The 22,424-nt window shown below is 49.5% G+C and overlaps 1 protein-coding gene across 5 annotated transcripts in view; it reads right to left on the bottom strand.

Moving 5' to 3' along the window:
- The window catches only part of NCOR1 (nuclear receptor corepressor 1), a 110,863-nt gene that overhangs the window by 33,469 nt on the left and 54,970 nt on the right, over positions 1–22,424 (bottom strand). For all 5 annotated transcript variants that reach the window (XM_081844031.1, XM_081844029.1, XM_081844033.1 and 2 more), the window contains exons 17-26: positions 21,693–21,910; positions 17,729–17,791; positions 13,916–14,055; positions 12,217–12,343; positions 10,159–10,720; positions 6,681–6,810; positions 4,859–5,039; positions 3,667–3,840; positions 2,163–2,323; positions 357–477 (exon numbers count right to left, since the gene is read on the bottom strand). In XM_081844031.1, the coding sequence (XP_081700157.1) occupies positions 357–477; positions 2,163–2,323; positions 3,667–3,840; positions 4,859–5,039; positions 6,681–6,810; positions 10,159–10,720; positions 12,217–12,343; positions 13,916–14,055; positions 17,729–17,791; positions 21,693–21,910 (1,877 nt within the window). The remainder of the gene's footprint in view (positions 1–356; positions 478–2,162; positions 2,324–3,666; positions 3,841–4,858; positions 5,040–6,680; positions 6,811–10,158; positions 10,721–12,216; positions 12,344–13,915; positions 14,056–17,728; positions 17,792–21,692; positions 21,911–22,424) is intronic.

Below are 22,424 nucleotides of genomic sequence, written 5' to 3'. Positions count from 1 at the left end.
GATGCATGTGGGGAAACCCACAAGCAGCGCCCGAGCCCAAGAGCCCTCTCCTCTCCTGCGGTTTCCATCAGAAACTAGATCAGTGCCTCCAGTTCTGGAAGCAGAGCAGAGCATGGAACAGATTGCTGGACTGCAGGCGTCCTGGGCCTGATCCTGCAAGGCTGCTCCCCTGTTCACATGTTCCAAAGACAGGTTTTGACTCACGGCTGGCCACACGGGGACCATTCTCAGAACATACAGCCAGTCATTATGAGTGGGAACCATTCACAAGAAAACACTGGGTTCCCTCCCCCTCCCACTTCACACCAGAGACCGGAGCGGAAACTAGATCTCTCCCGCCCCACAGCACCACTTACCTGGTTTGGCAGATTCCTGTTGCCTGGGCAGCCCTAGGGAGATGGATCCCACAGAGGGCTTAGGTGGTTCTTGACTGTAAGACGTCTGGCTGTGAGACGTTAAGTAAGTGCCCGGTGTTCCCTGGAAGTCAGAAGGGGAGAGAAGCAAAAATGCGGCGTTAATTCAGTTCGAAGCCGGTGCAGAGTGGATCACGCTGCTGGTTGGTATGCAGAAAGAAGAGCGGAACTGAACATTCTCGGTGGCTCCTCTAAGAGTCTAGAACTCCCTCCGCAGACAAGCCAGGCTGGCTCCATCATTGCTTTGGGGGACTGGCTGTTTTTAATGGAAAAGGTTTTTTAATAGTGTCGTGCTACTTTAACTATCTGCCTTTTAACAGACGTGTTTTTATATTGCTTTAATTTTGTTAGAGCTCTGTTGCACTTTAACTGCAATCCTTTTTAGGTTTTTGCATTTTTTCCCTGTCTTGTTTTGATTTGCGTCAGCCGCCTCAAGCCCTGGCCTGAGGGGAAAAAAGCAAAATATAAATAAATGCAACAGCAGCAGCAACAGTGACCAGCCACATCCTGCCCTGCCATGGAACGGCTGCATGCACGCTTGCGCAAAATCCTTCTCGCGCGCACACCAGGCTTCCGCATCCTGGTGCCTTCTGAATGTTTTTGCACAACGCAACAGAAAAGGACTGTTCTCCAAGCATCTCTTGCAGAGGGAAGAGAGAGAAGGATGCTGATCGCGGAGTCTGCGGAGCAGACAACTGGAATCAGGTACAGGGGAGCAACTTCGCACTGCAACATTTTGCTGCAGAGGTCCCACTTGGCATTCGCTCGGCAGAAGAAATGGGAAGCAAGGGCCGCAACGGACCTCCTTTGTTGCTTCTTGCGTATCACCATTTACTGTATTTTCCGCTCTATAAGACGCACTTCCCCCCTCCTAAAAAGTAAGGGGAAATGTGTGTGCATCTTATGGAGCTAATGCAGGTGGGAGGCTCTGCTCAGCGCTCCCTTTAAAGAGCGCGTGGAGCGTGTGTGCGGCTCTTCGGGGCTTTTCCCCGAGGAGGGAGAAGGGCTGCACTTCTCCCTCCTTGGGGAAAAGCCCCCCAAGAGCCACACACACACACACACACACACACACACACTCCGTGCACTCTTTAAAGGGAGCACGGCTCTTGGGGGAGCCTTAGCCGTGCACAGCCTCTCCCGGGCAGGGGATGAAGGCTCCCCCTGCTCGGGAGAGGCTGCGTGCGGCTAAACCAGAAGCCAGGACAGCGATCCCGCTTGCTGTCCTGGCTTCTGGGATCCAGAATATTTTTGTTCTTGTTTTCCTCTTCCAAAAACTAGGTGCGTCTTATGGTCTGGTGCGTCTTATAGAGCGAAAAATGCGGTATCTTTTTCTGGTGCAGATGTCTGCCTTTGCTTTATTGTTTTGTAAAGGCATACTGCGTGTAATTTGCGATTCCTGTTTTTAACTTTTGATTATGTATAGGAAGATTTGACAGTAGTGCCAGGAAAACAACGACGTTTGTTGAAAGATGACTATCATAATGCCCTGGATGTGCAGCGGGAAGAAATCCTCCATATAGAGAAGCTGCGCAGCGATCCCACTTGCTGTTCTGGCTTCTGGGATTCAGAATATTATTTTTTTCGTTTTCCTCTTCCAAAAACTAGGTGCGTCTTATGATCTGGTGCATCTTATAGAGCGAAAAATACGGTAAGCCCCCTGTTCTACAGGGTAAGGCTAGCAGTCTCCCCAGTATGGCATGTTACTAAAATGAGCCCCTTTAATACAAAGTAGTCGTCCCCCGGCCTTACTTGCGAGATGGACCCTCCCATGATGAAAGAAGGCTTCTCCGATGGTACCACTGTTTTGGAGGATGGGATCAGGGGGGGCGGCGGCCTGGTGGGCCGTGTGGTTGGGGGCCGGACCCCTTCAGGTAGGTTGCTAATGACTTGATGAGGAGCAGGTTGGAGGACTTGGAAAGAGGGGAGGGAGAGAGAAGGGAAAGGCCTCCGTAAGTAACAGGGTGAATAATCTGCATCATTTTTAAAGAAAGCTAACAAATATCAGAACTGAACAATGAGCCACGCCCTGTACGCTTTCCAAGTTTCTAGCCATAGTCAAAAAGCTTCGACTTAACAAGTTTTCATTTGTAGAAATCTGTTTTAAATTTGCCGTTTTTAAGCTTTGAGAGAGCCTGCGATTCATCTGAAAACCCAAATCGCAGGAAGTGAAATTGTGCATTCAAAAACTACGCTCAAAGCCCAACGCTATGCTCATTTAGTGAAAGAAAATTATTGCTAAACTGAATGGGTCTTAGCCCCTATCAGCGTTGGCAGGATCACGGGACACTGCCTTATGCAGAGTCAAGCCCTCAGCTCAGGATTGCCTACTACACTGACCGGGAGCAGCTCTCTAGGGTTTCAGGTAGAGGTCTACCCCAGTTCAACCTGGAGACACCAGGAACTGAACCCAGGACCGCCTGCATTCAAAGCATTCAGCTGTGGTCCTTCCTCCTTCCCTGTCACCAATTAGTATCTATTACAATTCTATCTATGTTTTAAATTAAGTTTTTCAGATATTTATCAGCTGGTTTTATGGCATTTCATTTTGCAAGCTGCCTTGAAACATGTCACAAAAGCATGAATCCTAAATATTCAAGTGAATGCAACAAAAACCAAGAAATCAAATCTTTTAGTGTTGAAGCATTTACACTCCAAATTCTCTGCCTATTGTCATCAGGCTGGCAGGCACTCTTTCTGAAGCCTACTAAAAACATTTTTGTTTCCGCAATCCTGCCCAGATACATAGAATGCTTACATATGCCTGAATCTGGTTTTCAATTAGAGCTGATTTTAATTATTTTGGGGGGTGTTTAAAATTATTTTATTATTTTATTGAATTTATATACCACCCTATACCTGGAGGTCTCAGGGCGGTTCACAGAATAATATCAAAATATAAAACCACAAAATACATAATAAAAATGAAAACAACAACCCAATTACTCCCGTCCAATAACCCTTCAAATGGTTGTTTTTAACTGGTTAGCTCAGAGCATGGGAACTAGATGATCCTCCCCAACTCTAGGATTCTATCATTTACCGGTAATTTCACTGTTTTATTCATTCTTTGGGGTATGATGATGATGATGATGATGATGATGATAATAATAATAATAATAATAATAATAATAACAACAATAATTTTAAAAAACCAGGCTCCAAGAACCCAATCATCAACAAACCCGCCCCTACCTACCCCGATCCTCCCAGCAAGCAAATTGGGAGGGGGCACAGTTGGCTGGGCCAAAAATACCTGGGGGGACGCTGTAGCGAGCGGCGTTCATGTCAGGCTGCGGGGAGACCTTGCTGACCTCTCTCGGAGACAGGCGGTAAGGCGAGGCTGACCTCACCACCGCGCTCTGCATCTGGGCCTCCTGCTCCATGGCTCGCTTGACGTCGGCGTAAGGCATGTAGGCAACGGACTTCCCTGCGGAAAGGAAAGCGGCACAAGTCAGGCTGGGGATTGCAGAGACGGCAGGCAAACTAGAGGCCCCCTCCGTTTTTATTCCAAGCATCAGGGGGTGTCACCCAAAGGAGCCACGAAAGGTCTGGAGGGTGGCAACACAAGAACGGGGCCTTTTCTGTGGTGGCTCCCCATTTGCAGAACACACTCCCCAGGGAGAAGTGTGGGGTGATGGAACCTGGAACCCTAAGCATGCAAGGCTCTACCATTGAGCTACATCATAGATCTGTACAAATTATGGAAAATGAGAAAAGGAAGGACAGGGGGCTACCCCGCTATCTCATAATACACTGGTACCTTGGTTGTTTGACTCCCGAAACGGTTTGAAAACCAAGGCGCGGCTTCCGATTGGCTGCAGGAGCTTCCTGCACTCAATCGGAAGCCATGGAAACTGCGTTGGACGTTCGGCTTCCGAAAAACCTTCGCAAACTGGAACACTCACTTCCGGGTTTGCAGTGTTCAGGAGCCAAAACGTCCAAGTACCAAGATGTTCAAGAACCAAGGTACGAGTGTACTAAAATTAGATGGGGAAAAACTGCAGCTCAGTGGTAGAACATCTGCTTTGCACAGAAAGTCCCAGGTTCAATCCCTGACATCTCCAGGGAGGGCTAGGAATGTCCCACCTGGTCTGAAACCCTGGACGGCCTCTGCCAGCCAGAGTTGGCAACACTGAGCTAGGCAGCCCATTGGTCTGACACTGTACCAGGCAGCTTCCTAATGAAATCAGAATCACGAGGACCGGAACCTTGTTTTGTTTAACGGGTAAGGACTGTAGCTCTCCCAGGGTTTGATCCAAGAAATCTCTAGGCAGCGCTGAGAACGCACCCCCCGTCTGAAACCCTGGGAAGCTGCGTAGGCCAGGGCCGACGGTCACCGCAGCTCAGCAACCTCTGGAAGGTGGAAGACTTGGGAAGGGCGCAGGAGACGGGCCGAGGGTGGAAGGGTTGCGGGTTCCAACCCTGCCACCGTTGTGTCCACCTACCATCCCACTCGACGTTTGGGCTCTTGGACGGGCCGCAGGGGCTGCCTGGCCTCCGGCAATCCACCTCCATGGTCTCCTGCCGCTGCTGCTCTTCCAGCATGGTGGACTTGTGCATGGCCTTGATGTGCTGCTGGAAGAGGGTGTAGCCACTCATGGGGAGCCCCTGCAGAGTAGAAGAGACCTGCAGAGAAGCAGGAGGGGGAAGGAAACAGACGCGGCTCATTTCATGAGATCTGCACAACACTTGATTGTCAAAAAGAAAAGCAAAAAAGGCTCGGAACGGATTTGGGAGGACATCGGAAGCCACTTATTCATTGTAAGGAGAGCTCCCAACAGCTTAGTAATAATTTTATTATATCATTATTCATATGCCGCCCACCCGACTGGGTTTCCCCAGCCACTCTGGGTGGCTCCCAACAAAACATAAAGAACAACCATTAAGAACTTTCCAGTGCAAGGCTGCCTTCAGATGTCTTCTAAAAGTAAAATATTGATCTCCTTGACATCTGATGGGAGGACATTCCACAGGGCGGGTGCCACCACTGAGAAAGCCCTCTGCCTGGTTCCCTGTAACCTCACTTCTCGCAGGGAGGGAACCACCAGAAGGCCCTCAGCGCTGGATCTCAGTGTCCGGGCTGAACAATGGGGTGGAGACACTCCTTCAGGTATACTGGGCCAAAGCCGTTTAGGGCTTTAAAGATCAGCACCAACACTTTGAATTGTGCTCAGAAATGTACTGGGAGCCAATGTAGATCCTTTAGGACCGGTGTTATATGGTCCCGGTGGCCGCTCGCAGTGACCAGTCTTGCTGCTGCATTCTGGATTAGTTTTAGTTTCCAAGTCATCTTCAAAGGTAGCCCAAGCAGGAGATAACCAGAGCATGCACCATTCTGGTGAGACAGTCCGCAGGCAGGTAGGGTCTCAGCCGGCATACCAGATGGAGCTGGTAGACCAGCTGCCCTGGACACAGAATTAACCTGCGCTTCTACGGACAGCTGTGAGTCCAAAATGACTCCCAGGCAGCACACTTGGTTCTTTGGTAGCACAGTTACCCCATTCAGGACCAGGGAGTCCCCCACGCCTGCCCGCTCCCTGCCCACCAGAAACAGTTCTTCTGTCTTGTCAGGATTCAACTTGGAGAACATCTGCACAGAGCCAATTGGAAGCCATGTATTCATCAAAAGGAGAGCTTCCAGGATTTTGCCTGGATTTTCGAGGCCCAAATTGCCTGGCAATGCAAAAAGGTAAAGGACTCCACTCCTGGACAGTTAAGTCCAATCAAAGGTGACTATGGGGTTGTGGCGCTCATCTCGCTTCAGGCCGAGGAAGTCGGCGTTTGTCCACAGACAGCTTTCTGGGTCATGTGGCCAGCAGGACTAAACTGCTTCTGGCACAATGGGACACTGTGATGAGTGCCAGAGTGCACGGAAACGCCGTTTACCTTCCCACCACAGTGGTACCTATTTATCTACTTGCACTGGTGTGCTTTCGAACTGCTAGGTTGGCAGAAGCTGGGACAGAGGAACAGGAGCTCACTCTGTCATGGGGATTTGAACCACTGACCTTCCAATCAGCAAGCCCAAAAGGCTCAGGGGTTTAGACCGCAGCACCACCTGCTCCCCTCTGCCTGTCAATGCATCTAATGTGGGACTGGTTTGATCAGAAGCCTTCCTGCTCCCTAAGGTCCAGGCGCTGCTGTATTCCCAAGCTCCCTTCGACCCTAACTACTGCCCACATTGCCAGGAATGATGGGTGTCCCTCTGCTGAGCTAGGGGGCTTCCTGGTCAAGGGGATCCCTAGTGCCATGCGGAACAGAACGTACCATGGGTGGTATCACAGCCGCCCGGTGCTGAAGCTGCTGCAAGTCCATCGGCACTTGTTTTATCGCGGACGACACAAGGAGGGGCCCGGTGGGATTCAACAGGGAAGGCTTCGAGTCCATCGTAAACATTCTGCATGGGGAAAGAAATTACATCAGAACACACGGCGGGGGAGAAGGAGAACGGGACTATTGCATGTGCAGAAAAAATAACACGAAAAACTGAGAACAGTGAAGGGAGGTAAGAAAGCGGATTAGGTTTATCCTGGAGTAACTGCACTATTTAATGTTAACACTTGGGGCTATTGCTGTCCCTGCTTATGTTGCTCACCAACCCCGCCAGCTGGCAGGCACATGAACTGCAGAATGACAATTTTTTTTCCTTACACAAATACTATATAGGAAGATAAAAGATAATGGTAGAGCATCACCAACTCAGTACGCTCTTATTTGGAAATTGGAAAAGCTTGATCTGTTTAAGGCAGGACTCATTTAAACCAAATGTAACCGAAAAGAGTGAAAAGGGCAAATGCATATACCGTATTTTTTGCACCATAACACTCACTTTTTTCCTCCTAGAAAGTAAGGGGAAATGTCTGTGCGTGTTATGGAGGGAATGCCAACGGGTGGCGGGGGGGATCTGCTGCAGTCGTGAGCAGAGGATCCATGGTTCCCCTTCCTTCCCTCCTCCGTGGCGCGCTTTGAAACAGCAAAGCGGGAGAAGAGCCGCTGAGTGGGGAGGAGAGAGGGACAGAGAGCCTGCTTCTTTAAAGGAGCAAAGCGGGAGAGGAGAGGAGCCGCTTACACTTGTGTAAGCGGCTCCTCTCCTCTCCCGCTTTGCTCCCGCTGTCCGGTTGGTTCCTTTAAAGCAAGCAGGCTCTCTGTCCCTCTCCCCTCCCCACTCAGCTCGCTACATAGCAGCAAAGTTTTTCAGCTCGCTAAGCCGGGATGAGCGGGGAGGAGGGAGAAAAGCAGAGCCTGCTTGCTTTAAAGGAGCAAAGTGGGAGAGGAGAGGAACCTTCTCCCCTTAAACCCCTCTTCTGCATTATTAGCAGCATCCTTCTCCACCCACCCCACGCGTGCTCCTTGTCCCTTGAGTGCTTTTCCTTTCCTCCCCACTTAAAACATGGTTACAAAGCATGGATCCACATGGATCCTCAGGATTTTTGCACTGGGCTACTCCAAACTCACCGTCAGATCACATGTCTGTGGCCACAGCATGAACCACAAAAATCATACATCCACTGTTTCGTTTAGAATATTTTTTTTCTTGTTTTCCTCCTCTAAAAACTACGTGCGTGTTATGGTCGGGTGCGTGTTATAGAGCGAAAAATATGGTAATTACATAAGGCAGAGTCTTCAACTGACTGACGCACCTAATTGTTTCTGAAATGCTGTATTTGTTGTGTTGCAATTATTATAAATTATGAAACTAATGATTTGGGTTTTTTAAAAGAGAGAACTCACTGAGGAAAGAAAAAAAGGGGGGGACGAATGATCCATTGATGTGCAGCGTAGCATAGTGGTTAGAGTGTTGCATTCTAAGCAACAGTCCCCACTCAGCCATGAAGCTCACTGGGTAATTAAGCAATAATATGACTAAAAACAGGACTGCCATACATTCTGATTTTCCTGGAACTGATGTCTGGGGGGAATATCCGAAAGGCGGCACTTTGTCCTGGAGTGTTATTTTGGTGTTTTTTGGTAAAAAAAAATAAGTTCAACAACTTTCAGGGTGGCAACCCTAACTCAAAAGAAAAAGGGAAATGTCTTCTGGGTAGCTGATTGCAGCAGGCTGGTCTGGGACTTTTATGGACCAACAGCGGAGATTCTTCCCCCGGCCCCTCCATTGGCTAGAAGGGAAAGTTCTCTGCAATACTCTTGGTAAGAAAAAAAATGGAAACAGAGCAACTCAATAGCTTTGACATTTAGCACCCTGTCCAGGACAAGCCCAACTAAGACCGTTCCATGGATGGCTTCCAAGCCAACCCTGAGCGGGAGAGAGGAAACTTTCCATTACACCGAGAGGGGCCGGGTGTATCGCAGACGGCACTGAAACCCTGGAGAGGAAGGCGGAAGGAAACAACTGGAGATGGTTCCCCGGACAGCACACAAACTCCCCACGCTGTGCAAGAGCATTCTGCGCACTCTCGGCAGCAGAAAAGCTGTGGGGCCAACACTACCGAGACTTGAGTGTTAGGAGCGACGGGCTTGCTTTTTTCAGCCCAGCCCAGCCTTGCATTTAAACCACTAACCTGGCTGAAATGGGAAAGGAATTATGTGCAGGGGAGATCACAGAGGTATGTGCAGATGGCGAGGCTGGAAGAGGGAAGAGACGCTTCACTCTTCACCCCTGGCCAGACTGGATTCTGTGTTTTAGGGGCAGGAAACCAAGAATGATGGGGGGGGGCTAGCAAGCCAAATTTCCAGGCTAGCAAGAGGGGAAGGAGCACTCTCCTGCTACATGGCTTGGCTCGGAAGAAGTCGTGTCCCTCTACATCTTAAAATCTCGGAATTGTAGAGTTGGAAGGGACCCAAAGGGACATCTAGTCCAACCCCCTGCAAAGCAGGAATCACAGCTAATGAATTCCTGACAGGTGGCCATCTAACCTCTGAGAGTGACTGGCCCAAGGTTGCCCAGTGAGCTTCATGGCCCAGTGGGAATTTGAACCCTGGTCTCCCAGGTCCTCCTAGTCCAGCACTACACCACACTGGCTCTCACTATTTCGTGGTGCCTGCAACAGCTTCCTAGATTTCCAAATGGGCCCTCCCCCTTCCCACAGGGCCCAAGCAGATTAGGTCCTGGCCTAAACACATACACAAAATTATGGAGATCCTTTGCTTCATTTGAAGAAGGCCTGTGGCTAAAAGCAGTCTTGGACTAAAAAAAAACCACTTGTCTCTAAATCAGGGTTGAGGAATTTTATGGGGTCCACAGGCCAGACGGATCCTTCTCAGATCCTAAGCATGTAGGTCACATTTGACAGGTGTGAGGGGCTGTGTAGCTGCCAGCCTCCCAATGTTGCAATGCTGTGAGGTGAGTGGATGCTTTGAAGTCCCAAAAGTGGGTCTTCCAAGCACCGTGCAGGATTTGCAGAGAGTGCTATGTGGCACATTAAGAGACCTGAGGCTTCAGCGATACCTCCGAAAGCACAATGGGGAGTGCATTTGGTTGTGCGCTGCCAGACGTGCCTCTACCTGCCCCACATCACATACGATGTCAGGTGTGGGGCAGGGGTTTCCGAGCAAAAGCCAAATCTGAACCTCTGGCAGGTCAGGCTTGGCACACAGAATGGAGGAGCCCAAGCCCTGCTCTAAATTGGGAACATACTGCATTGCTTGCCTATCCAACTTAGGTGGACAAGACCGCAAAGCAGGTGGTACACAGCGGGCCAGAACGGCTCCTCATCTGGCCCCAATCAGTAGCACCAATTCTTTGTAAAAACTCTCCAGCCTTCGACCGGAGGGCAGACCTTTTTACCTCTGCCTGTCAGGTTCTCCGTCCACGTCCTCGTCGGCGCTGCAAGTGGCGCTGGAGTCATTGTCCGAGGTGGGCTCCATCCTCTGGGCGCTAGCCTCCTGGGCCAAGCCAAAGTCCATCCCTTCCGGCTCCGTCTTCTCCTTGGCCATCATCTCCTCTTCCCGCTCTTTGGCATCGCTCTCCGTCTTCACCTGGACGTCTTCCGGAAGCCTCGCTTCGGGCTCCAGGGGCTCCACTTTGGGGTTTGCGGGGAGGACAGGCTTGGTGTCCGCAAGCTGGCTCCCGCTCTCGGCCTCCATGGATCCCTCCGCCTCAGCCCCTGCCTCTTCCTTCACCTGCAGCTCAGGGCTCTCGCTCTCGGGTACCGGCTTGGTGCTCTGGGCTGCCGAGGGAGGGGAGGCCCCGGGCGCTGTTTTCGCGGGGGGCTCCTGCTCCGCGGCCTCGGCGGTGGTCATCCTGGAAGCGGAAGAGACGCTCTCGGGAGGGGCCTCCTCCATGGGCTTGGCAGCCTCCGCCGGCGAAGGAGACGGCGCGCTCTCGGTGTCGGAGCTATTTTCAGCACCTGCAAAGGCATTAAGTCGGGTGTAAGCATCCGAACGGTAATTAAGGAGCTTTAACGGGATGCCAGACGATTACCGCTTAGCGGCGCCGGGCAACGCACTCTCAAAAGAGGAGAGAGCTGGCGCCTCACGGACCTCAGGCCTCTGGTCAGTGGGGTGGGGTCAGTGACTTTTTCCTAGAAAAATAGGTGCCAAGTCAGGGCTGTGGGTGGCGCTGCAGGGATGTGGGTGGTGCTGTTAGAGACGCGGGTGGCGCTGTAGGTTAAACCACAGAGCCTAGGGCTTGCCGATCAGAAGGTCAGTGGTTCGAATCCCAGCGACGGGGCGAGTTCCCGTTGCTCGGTCCCTGCTCCTGCCCACCTAGCAGTTCGAAAGCACCTTCCAGCGGGAAGGTAAACGGCGTTTCCGTGTGCTGCTCTGGTTTGCCAGAAGCGGCTTAGTCATGCTGGCCACATGACCTGGAAGCTGTACGCCGGCTCCCTCGGCCAATAAAGCGAGATGAGCGCCGCAACCCCAGTTGGTCACGACTGGACCAAATGGTCAGGGGTCCCTTTACTTTTACCTTAGTCACCATGAAGCTGTTATAGCAAGTGCTACACTTTTTAAGAACAACGGAAAGTGGTGCCGGTGCTGTGTGCCCTTGAGTACCCCCTGGGGAAAAAAGCACTGGAGGGGGATGGACATGGTCGATTGACTCTGCGATCCTGCAACTGCACCAAGCCAGACCACGACAGCTATCCTACCCAAGGTGATGAAAACTCAGTCCTCTCTCTGCCTGACCCCTGAATATCCCAGCTCAATCACCGAGATCACCTGCAGGAGTGTCACTGATCATTCCCCCATGTGGTGAGTTTCATTTGAGAACAAGAAACTGAGCACTGGGTGTCATCGGCCCTGTCCTGTGGAACACTCTGCTACTAGAGATTAGGCAGGCACCCTTTGTGGCAACTTTTAAACACCTGCATAAAACATTTTGGTATTCCGCCAGATGCCCAGGTTAAGAGTGGTTAACTGATGCCAAAGTGGTTAACTGATGCCTGTTTTTAAGCTCTTTATGGCTTTATTATAAGGTTCCACTTTTTTTTTTGGTAAACCGCTTTCATTTTTTTAAAAGGTACAGCGGTATACAACTATTTTCCTAAATGAATAATAATAACAACCCTGGTTTGTGGAGTATCCTGCTCTGGTCTTGGCTACTGCAGCCTTCTCTACTTTTTGCACTCAGGAGGTGAGGAGCCTGGACCTCTTCAGATGGGCTACAGCTCCCATCATGACTCACCACTGGCCACTCTGGCTGGGGCCAATGGGAGTTGGAGTACAACAGCAGCAGGAGTGGGGGTTGATGGGAGTCCAGAAACAGGGAGCACTGGGATAGGAGCCTATGGGCACTCCCAAGGCTCATGGACTACAACTCCCATCATCCCATTCAGCTTGTTTCCCGATCGAAAGGGAAGCGAAACCTGCAAATCCAGCTGGGATTTTGAGGGCCAATAGTTACCTTCGCTGTCTTCTGGGTTCTCTTCCTCGTTGGATGCTTCAATGTCCTCGTCCTCCTGGGCGGAGACGGTCGATGCCACGCTTTCGGACTGTGAGACTTCGCGCTCCTCGCGGGGCCTTCGAGAAGACTAAAAAAGGCAGAAAAATAAGGGGAAGGTGGTTACTCAAATATAGTAACCACCAGACAGACAGACAGACTAGACACACACACACACACACACACACACACAGAGCTAATTGGTTAGGCTAGATTCTTCCCAGCTCTATGGTTCCTCCCAACTCTGTAGTTTTAACCCCTTCACCCAGCACCAAACCCAGAACAGTCTCCTGACTACATCACAAGGGCTTCTTCACATGTTACATTTTCGGTGGGGCATACAGCCAAGATCTTAGGGTTTTGGGTTAGGGTTAGTTGCGCTCATTTATTACATGTACAGTGCAAGGCAGCTTCCTATGTTCCCATTTGAACCATTTTATCATGAGGACTAGAACCCTACTTCGCTTTTTGAAGGGAGGCACCGCAGCTGTCTGGCAGGGGCCCTGCTCTGCGTGCGGAAGGTCCCAGGGTCGATCCTTGGCACCTCATAGAGAGGGCTGGGAGAGACCCTCCCTGTGTGAAACTCTGGAGAACTGCTGCCAGTCAGTGTGGACAATACTGAGATAAAGGGACTGATGGCTCTGACTCAAGATGAGGAAGGCCCTCTCTTGGAACCTGGCTCTGGTTTCCCAAACCAGACAGAAAAAGGTCCCTGCTATTGCCTGCACGCTCCTTGCCCCCGCCCCAGTGCTTGACCCAAGGCTGACCAATATCTGAAGGGCTGCCACCAGACTGGCTTCAGACTGCAAGGAGGGAGATTCTGACTAAACATCAGGAAGAACTATGAGGGTAAGAGTTGTTTGACGGCAAAACAAGCTCCCTCGGAAGATGGTGAACTCTCGGTGGAGGTTTCCAAGCAGAGGATAGGTGTCAGAGATTCTCTAGCTGTGATTCCTGCATTGCAGGGGGTTGGACTAGATGATGATGATGATGATGATGATGATGATAATAATAATAATAATAATTTTTATTTTTATTTTTATTTATATCCCACCCTCCCCAGCCAAAGCCGGGCTCAGAGCGGCTAACAACAGTAAAATAATACAACATTCTAAAATCAATTCATTATAAAATCAGTTCAAATCAAATTAATGGCAACCATTGGGCTAGAGTTCTGTGAGGATTACCGGAGGAGGGGGTCAGACTGTGCCTTGGCCAAAGGCCTGGTGGAACAGCTCCATCTTGCAGGCCCTGCAGAAAGATGTCAAGTCCCGCAGGGCCCTAGTCTCTTGCGACAGAGCATTCCACCAGATAGGGGCCACAGCCGAAAAGGCCCTGGCTCTGGTTGAGGCCAGCCTAACCTCCCTGTGGCCCAGGACCTCCAAGATGTTTTTGTTTGAAGACCGTAAGGTCCTCCGTGGGGAATACCAGGAGAGGCGGTCCTGTAGGTACAAGGGTCCTAGGCCATATAGGGCTTTAAAGGTTAAAACCTGCATCTTATACCTGATCCTGTACTCCACCGGGAGCCAGTGCAGCTGGTATAGCACTGGGTGAATGTGATCCCGCAGTGAGAAACCCTTGGGACCTCTAAGAGATGGCCCTTAGGGTCCCTTTCAACTTTACAGTTCTGCGATTCTGTGACCCCCCCCCTTCTCCTGCTCACTTTCTGCTTGTACTGCTGAAGGAGGCTGTCAAGGTTGTGTCTCCTCTTGTAGTTGAAGTAGAAGTTTTTGCACTGGGCCTCGCTCTTCGTTCCCACCATCTTGGCAATGGCTGCCCAGTTGCGCCCGTGTTCCACTAACCCTGTCGGAAGCAGAAGAGAGACAGTTGTTGGTTTTTTTTAAAAAAGGAATCATAACCGCAAAAATCTCTGGCTTTCAAAACTGTGCTGGAGGGGTGGGGGGGTGGGGGAAGCACTGAGATTGGTCAAAGAGAAGAATGTGATTTATTTACAAGACACCTCTGGGCTTTTTACACAAAGGTTTCTTTGCTTCAAAAAACAGCAACACAACCCAGGATGGAGGCCTACGAACCTGCAGCCTTTTATTTTTATTTAAATAAAATAGTCATAGATTGCCATTCATGAAAGCAGATATTAGAGCAATTTGCTGTGGTATAAAAGTATGACGAGTTTAGCGTGAGCTGGAGAAAAAAAAAATTACGTGTTGCCAAAGGTTTGGAGGACCCTGAAGGATTCTATGCTGTTTGGCGGGATTTTATCTTACACACCACAAATTAAGATGCACAGGACTCCCCTCTCCACAAAGGGAGCGGTGCTCAAACCCACAAGCCTGAGATTCTGGGAGACTCTACCGACTGAGCTATCTTTCAGCATGGAGCACCTGTGCTCAGAGACCGGCGCCGACTGCCAAGCTGTTTCCAGGCCAAGTTCAAGGTGTTACTTACTATTAGTCTATTAAGTCTTTAACAACTTGGGACCAGTTTACCTACGAGATGGCCTGACCCCACACAGGCCACACAGCTGCTCTGATCTGCAGAACTGGCACTGTTACAAGCGCCGCATAATACCCTTTCCACATTTGAAGGAATTCTATCTTTTAACGTGGCGGCACCTGCAGTCTGGAACCCCTTGCCTATTGACATCAGGCAGCTGTACATTTTTTTCGCCGCCTGCTAAAAACGTTTATGTTTAGACAAGCCTACCAACGTGTGCAGAATGTCCATGTGTATTTTAATCTGTTTTTAAATTATTTTACCTTCTGAATGTTTTATACAGTGGTACCTCTGGATACGAACGGGATCCGTTCCGCAGCCCCGTTCGCATCCTGAAATGAACGCAACCTGCGTCTGCGCGTGAGCAGGTTGCGATTTGCTGTGCATGCACACGATGTCATTTTGAGCGTCTGCGCATGCATGAGCGGCGAAACCCGGAAGTAACGTGTTCCGTTGCTTCTGGGTTGCCGCGGAGTGTAACCCTGAAAACACTTAACCTGAAGCATATTTAACCCGAGGTATGACTGTAGAGCTGTTTTTTATTACCTGTTACCTTTTACTGATAATTACCTTTTACCTACAATTTTATCGTTTTCTTCTCTCTGTAAACTGAGCATTTTATTTTTAATAAAGCAGTTAAAACCAAGCGGTGTGAGCATTAAAATAAATAAATATATGACCCCACAGGAAGCTCTGAATGCAGATTAATTATCCCGCTGAGGAATCAGGGTGCAGAAATGAATCCACAGCGGGCCACACGATTCCCATACTCCTTCCAGGAAGACAAAAGCGTTGGACAAACCACCAAGGAGGACACCTGAGGCTGGTAATTCTCTCCTCTGAAGATGAGAATTAGCCTTCTTTCCCACACAGCGAAACTGACAGGCTCAGAGGCGGCTTTGGGAGGGGTGAAGAGAAGAGGGGGGGAAGAGCACGACTCTTTTAAGGTCATTCCATGTCAGCGCCAAGAATAAAAGGGGGAAAAACTCAGCTCTCTTGACCCCGCAGCGCCGAGAGCTTATCTACTGGATCATGCAGTCTCCCTGGTTGACATAACCTAATTCTCCCTGGGCTGTAAAGCTGCTAAACCTCCCCCCACAAAACCCCAACCGGTATTAAGCATAGAGAGAGAGAGAGAGAGATGGTTGGAGCGAAACAGAACTAAGAGACCTTTCCAGGTGAAAATGGTAGAAAAAGACTCCTCAGGCAGCATCTGATGCTCTTTCTACAGAACCAAAACTTTTTGGGTTATCCTATGAATAACAAAACTGGTGTCTCCGTGCTGATAGGAGTGGAGAGAGAGAATGAGTCCGGGGTTAAACTGCAAGTCAGGATATTCAGGGGGAAAACAGGATGCTTGCAAAAGGAGAAACCAAAAAAATAAAATAAATGAAAAATCTTCAAAGCCAATCCAAAGGGGAAAAACCCCACCCCCTAAAAAAGCAAGGACCACAAGGATGATCAGTAATTGCTAGGAATCATCTGGAAGACGGGGAAAAGAGGATTGGAGAAGGTGTGGCTGGACCAAGGTCCACATCCCCAGGTGGGCAACGTTCCGAGGGCCACATGCCAGGGGTGGGCGTGGCCAGAGGAAAAGGTGGGCAGGGCAATGGATGGGAGGGACATTCTTACCATTCTGCAGCCACCTCCATTCCTGCCATGCAAAAGTTTCAGCAAATGGGCACCGCTAAACACCTCTCAGAAGCAAAGAGGCATAATTGTGGTTCACGGAAGCACTGTGGCCAGGTGCTGTGGGCTGGGGACAGTCCCAAGGATCAGGTAGAGGGATCTGGAGGACCAAATTCATCCCCCGCCTCTGGGAGTGGGGGGGCTTGAGGTTCTCCACCCGCCATGTCAGGACCGGAGATATACCGCAACACTTTGTTGCAGTCCCCACTTGTCTAGACACAAATGCCCCTGAGCCACATTCAGATGGTACCTGGGGCCCTTTCAGCTGGAGGTGCCAGCAAGAGCAGGTACCCTAAACTGTTTTTTATTATTATTATGGACCGACAATGGTGATTTGTATTATTAGTCTGTATTATATCCCACTTTTCCTGCATAAAAGAGCTTGAGAGTTGGAGAGAGGCGCCCGGTGAGCTTCATGGCGGAGTGGGGACTCGAATCTAGCCTGACACCCTAACCACTAAGCCACACTGCCTCTCTCCTACTCAACCGGTGCATTTTTAATGTTCTCCTTCCCACACAGGAAGGAGAAACCTCTCTCTTCACCCACATATAAATATCCGGCAAGAACTCACCTCTGGTATCTGATGACAAGGGACTTCCCACTTTATACAACTCAGAATATCTGCCGATTTAAGCCTCAAAGGTTTGCAAGAAGCGTTCAGAATGGCAATGCACCCAAGGCCACCAAGGTGTGTCAACACACAGATTTTCAGCCCAGGTAATGTCAAGAGTGGCCTTTATTGCTGCAAGGCAACCAACTTCATAAAACTGAAATGTTGACGCCCAGAACAGCCTAATCTCCTCAGCATTTTAGAGGACTAACGAAACACCGTGAGTTGGTTTGGGGAGGAAGATCTTCAGAGACAGTCCCATTGCAGGTCCGATCCCCGTTAACGGACAGCTGCATATTCCTGCATTGCAGGGGGTTGGACTAGATGATCCTCAGGTCCCCTTCCTACTCTATCTTTCTATTCTAGTCTGTTTCATCCGGTTCAGGGAATTATTTGAAAATGACAAACTCTGCATTCTGAAGCCAGGAGGGGTCTCAGGTCAATGGCAGAGCACCCGGCTTTGCATGAGAAGGTTCCAGGGATCCACAGGCCGCTCTGCATCTCTAGGTAGGGCTGAGTCTGAAACCCTGGAGAGCTGCTGCCCGCCAGTGCTAACAACATTGATCTGAATGGATCAATGGTCTGATGATTTATTTTTTTAAAGGTTCCTGGCTGTTGTAGAAAGGTTTAACAACACTGAAGAATCTCTTTGCATTGTACAAAACACACTCGCCCAATCTTCAATAAAACACCACCTTGAAAAAAGAAAAAGGTGCTTTTACCTTTTTTCGCAACTTCCATCTCTTCTTCCGTCCAGCGGGATGTCTCCACCGGCTCTGCCGAAGCTGAAACAGAGCAAGGAGAGAGAGAGAGAGAGAGAGAGAGAGAGAGGCGGGAGAGCCCCGTCAGATGGCGAAAGGGCCAAGACTTGCGGTTTCAGCGTAATCTATTAATCTGTTTACATTAAGGCCTGCTGAGGCCATTCGGGAACCATGCCCACTGACAGCGGGAGAGAGTCGGTTCCTATTACATCAAAAAGCAAGGGGCAGAGAGAGGGAGGAAGAGGAAGAGAGATCCCTTGCGAGCGCCAGTGAAGGGCAGAGAAAGAGAGAGAGAGAACTCCCCTGCAAGTGCAATCGAAGGGGAGAGAGGGAGGACATGAGATCCCCTGTGAGTGCAAGGGGAGGAGAAAACGAAGGCGCACTGGGGGGTGGGGTGCCAGGGTGTGAGAGGAGGTTTTCTCCTTAAGCACCTCTTTATCAAAGAGCCCACGCAAAACATTTTTGAGTTTGTGAGACTGAAAATCCGCATGAGGCTGGCTGCTGGAACAGGTCCAGCACTGGGTTCTCGCAAGGGCCCTAAGAATCTAGGAACCTAGATAGACTGCCACTGGACCTGGAAGTTCCATAAGAACGTAAGAAAAGTCCTGCTAGATCAGGACTCCTACAGCGGAGGATGAAGTGTTAAAATGGAGATGTGGGAAATATGGAAACAAGGAGGAGAAGCAGGACTAAGATGTGGATATATGCTTCAGAGATCCAGACCATGGGGAGCTCCAAGAAATTACCGTATTTTTTGCTCTTATAAGACGTACCTAGTTTTTGGAGGAGGAAAACAAGAAAAAAAATATTCTGAATCCCAGAAGCCAGAACAGCAAGAGGGATCTGGCTTCTGGGATAGCCTCTTGCTGTTCTGGCTTCTGGGATAGCCGCACAAAGTCTCTTCAGGGCAGCAGGATGAAGGCTCCCCCTGCCCAGAAGAGGCTGCATGCGGCTATCCCAGAAGCCAGGACAGCAAGCAGGGCTCCGTTCCTCCTTCCGCTTCACTGAAGGGGCGCAGCGCAGCTCTCCCTCTCTGTGCAGCGCCATTTGCTCCATAAGACGCACTCACATTTCCCCTTACTTTTTATGAGGAAAAAAGTGCGTCTTATGGAGCGAAAAATACGGTAAATACAATTTGGACTATAATTTGATCTTTTTTATTTTAACTGAAGTATTATGATTGTATATTTAATAGGATGTTTTTTATTGGAAAATCAATAAAAATGATTTATATATAAAAAAAGGACTCCTACAGTGGAGGGAAGAACATAAGGCTGGTAGCCACTGATATAAATGAATTTGTCTAATTCTCTATGAAAACCAGCTAAATTGGTAGTCACCACTGCCTCCTGTGGGAGGGAGTTCCATAGATTAACTCTGTGCTGCATGAAAAAGGGCTTTCTTTCTTCAGCTTCATCGAATGACACCACTTTGGGTCACTGTTTTTTTACACACACACACACACACACACACACACACACACACCCAACTTACGATAACAGGAAGCTTAAGTACGTTTGGGGTGTTTTTGCGTAGGAAAGGGCGTCTGTGATGTATTTCCCTTCCAATTTACAATTTATAAACCGGAATCCTTCCAATATAGCTAAGAAGAGATCCCACAAAATGGCAATGTATTTATAATGGACTTGATTTTCAATACTGGCGGCTGCCTGGATTCTTCTCGTCTCCTTACAGACGAATAAATGGGCGACCTCCTGAGCACAGAATGACAGGGCGTCATCCTTTTCTCTGAGGGAAATAACTGCGGAGAGCTTTTATTCGCTACGGGGAGCCACGGACCGGAATCAACAGTCCCGAGGCCATTGTAAAGAGGGAAGTATTCACTGAATTTCTTAAGCGCATCAAGGCCACCGACACCACGTCTCCACAGACGGAGTGACCTCGTTCGCTTTTTTTTATTGGCCTGCTGTTCTTAAAATTAGGACAAGACAGACAAGGCAGACCCTCACGCATAAAATAAAACTTTCAGAGCACATCTGCATGGAAAGCATTTACACAGTGAAGGAAGCAAAGCGGGGAGAGGCAGTTTAAAATAATTTTTGTCTGTTGCTATCTGAAGGTCTGGGTTCTGTTTCTCTTACAGTTAGTGAGATGAATTATTTTCTCACTTTTTTAATTTTGAGCTTAATTATTGCATTTATATTCTACCTCCCCCCCCCCCGCCAGGAGCTCAAGATGGCGTACAAAGTTCTCCACCACCAACACCCATATTATCCCCACAACAACCCTCTGAGGTAGGGAAGGCTGAGAGAGGCAGCTCCGTGGCTGAGTGAGGATGTGAATCCTGCTGCCCCAGGTCCTAGTTCGACACTCTAACTGCTGTGCCATTAATCATTTTTGTATTATGGGGGAGGTACTGTGTATCTCAGTGGTTCAGAGCGCTTGCTTTGCATTAATAATAAAAATAAAAATAATTTATTATTTATACCCCGCCCATCTGGCTGGGTTTCCCCAGCCACTCTGGGCGGCTTCCAACAGAACACTAAAATACAATAACCTATTAAACATTAAAAGCTTCCCTAAACAGGGCTGCCTTCAGATGTCTTCTAAATGTCAGGTAGTTGTTCTTCTCTTTGACATCTGGTGGGAGGGCGTTCCACAGGGCGGGTGCCACTACCCAAAAGGCCCTCTGCCTGGTTCCTGTAACTTGGCTTCTCGCAGCGAGGGAACCGCCAGAAGGCCCTCGGCGCTGAACCTCAGTGTTCGGGCAGAACGATGGGGGTGGAGATGAAGAATGCCCCAGGCTGAATCCCCACCACCTCCAGGTAAAAAAAGAGGATGAGATGCTTCCCTGTGTGAGACTCTGGAGCGCTGCTGCCAGCCAGAGCAGACAGTACTGCGCTAGATGAGCAAAGAGTCTGACCTGGCAGAAAATAGTCTCCTCTGTTGCCAAGGGAGGGGCCATAAGGAGCCGCCCAGAGTGGCTGGGGCAACACAGTCAGATGGACAGGGTACAAATAATAAAATTGTTGTTTAAAATTATTGTTGTTGTTTAGTTCAATGCAGTTTCAGTCCCAATAGCAGCCCCAGGTAAGGCTGTGGGAGAGACTCCCTGCCCCAAACCCTGAACAGTTGCTGTTAAAAGGACAAATTCTTGGCTCGGTATTTACACCGGTTTCTTATCCTTATTCTTAAAATGTGTTGCTTGCTTTATCTTGCCTAAGGTCACCCACCCACCCACCAACCAACAAAACCCACACAGATGCATGAAAACCAAGCAGGGGAAAATACATTAAAAGCATCCCGTCTACTTCTCAAAGGCCTCTCACCCTGTTCTGAACAAAGGGCTGGTTTAAACAGAGGGAGATGCCTCTTGCAGAGTCAGACTGTTGGCCCCTCTAGCTCAGTGTCGTGTGGCACTGGCCGGCAGAAGCTGGCCAGTCCTGCCACGGATTTTGTATTGTATTTTAGAAGTTATTGTATTTTAGTGTTCTGTTGGAAGCCGCCCAGAGTGGCTGGGGAAACCCAGCCAGATGGGCGGGGTATAAATAAATAAATAAATAAATAAATAAATAAATAAATAAATAATATTGTTATCATCATCGTCATCATCGAACCAGAGAATTTCTACCTGCAAAGCAGGGAGTTCTGCTGCTTCCGCAACGAGTGGCAAATTTTAATGTCCCTTTATTCTGTGCTTGGGAGAACAGGTTCTTGGCAGAGCACTTAGGCATTTGGGGGCGTTTTATTAGCTGAATCCAAGACCGGTGAAAACATAGTGCCTTCTATTGCACTTCAGGGCAGCAGGCTAGCATAGCAGGTACAGGGCAGACCTCATGGCACTCGCAGCTCCGCCCGCACCTCAGCATCCGCTGCCTGAGGCAGCTGCCTCACTCTGCCTCATCACAGGGCTGGCCCTGCCCTTCCCGCTGGCCGACAACTGTTTTGCGGGGCATCTACTCACAAGGTTCTGGCGGCGGAGGCAGTGGTGGCGGTGGCTCCTCGGTGGCGGCAGCTGCTGCGGCATTAGCCGCCGCGGCCTCGTTCGTCATCGACCTGGTGATCCGGCCCTTCCGCCGGCCCTGGCTGTTGGCCGTCTTCCGGCCTCGCGGGGCCACCTGCTCCCTTTCCTCAGGCTCTTCGGGAACAACTTCAACCTTGTCCTTCTCTTTGATATTCTCCCTGAGAGGGGAAAAGAAAGGGGGCGAGAGGAATGAGACCCGGAACAGTGAAGCGGCTGAATGGAAGACGGGGGTCCCTTCTCCCCCCCAAAGTGCCAAAGGGTGCCTCAAGGCGGCTGCCATTTTACAGGGGGGAATCAATTTATTATTTCATTTCACACAATTTATAGACAGCTGGACTGTAAAAACAACAACAACAACACCCTCCTCAAAGGGGTTATTGTCAATAATTATTATTTAGTTTCCACGATGGCTAGCTGATGTCTGTTTCTAACCTTTTAAAGGTCTTTCTTGGTATAGTTTGATGTTTGTATTGCTGCAAACGACATATATACCAATGACACTGTGGTATACAACTACTTTTATAAAGATATTTTTCATAAAATAGATAAATGAGTCATTCATCGCCTTTTACCTACGTCTCAAGGCAAGTTACAAACAGACCACATGAAAAGCTGAAGAGTTTTAAGCGCAGTACAGTGGTACCTCTGGTTGCAAACAGGAACCGTTCTGGT

This window comes from Podarcis erhardii, assembly GCF_964252035.2.
Source record: "Podarcis erhardii genome assembly, chromosome: 16".
NCBI classification, from domain to species: Eukaryota; Metazoa; Chordata; class Lepidosauria; order Squamata; family Lacertidae; genus Podarcis; species Podarcis erhardii.
Note: the sequence above shows the minus strand (reverse complement) of the source record. Positions and strands in the feature narration are given on the sequence as shown.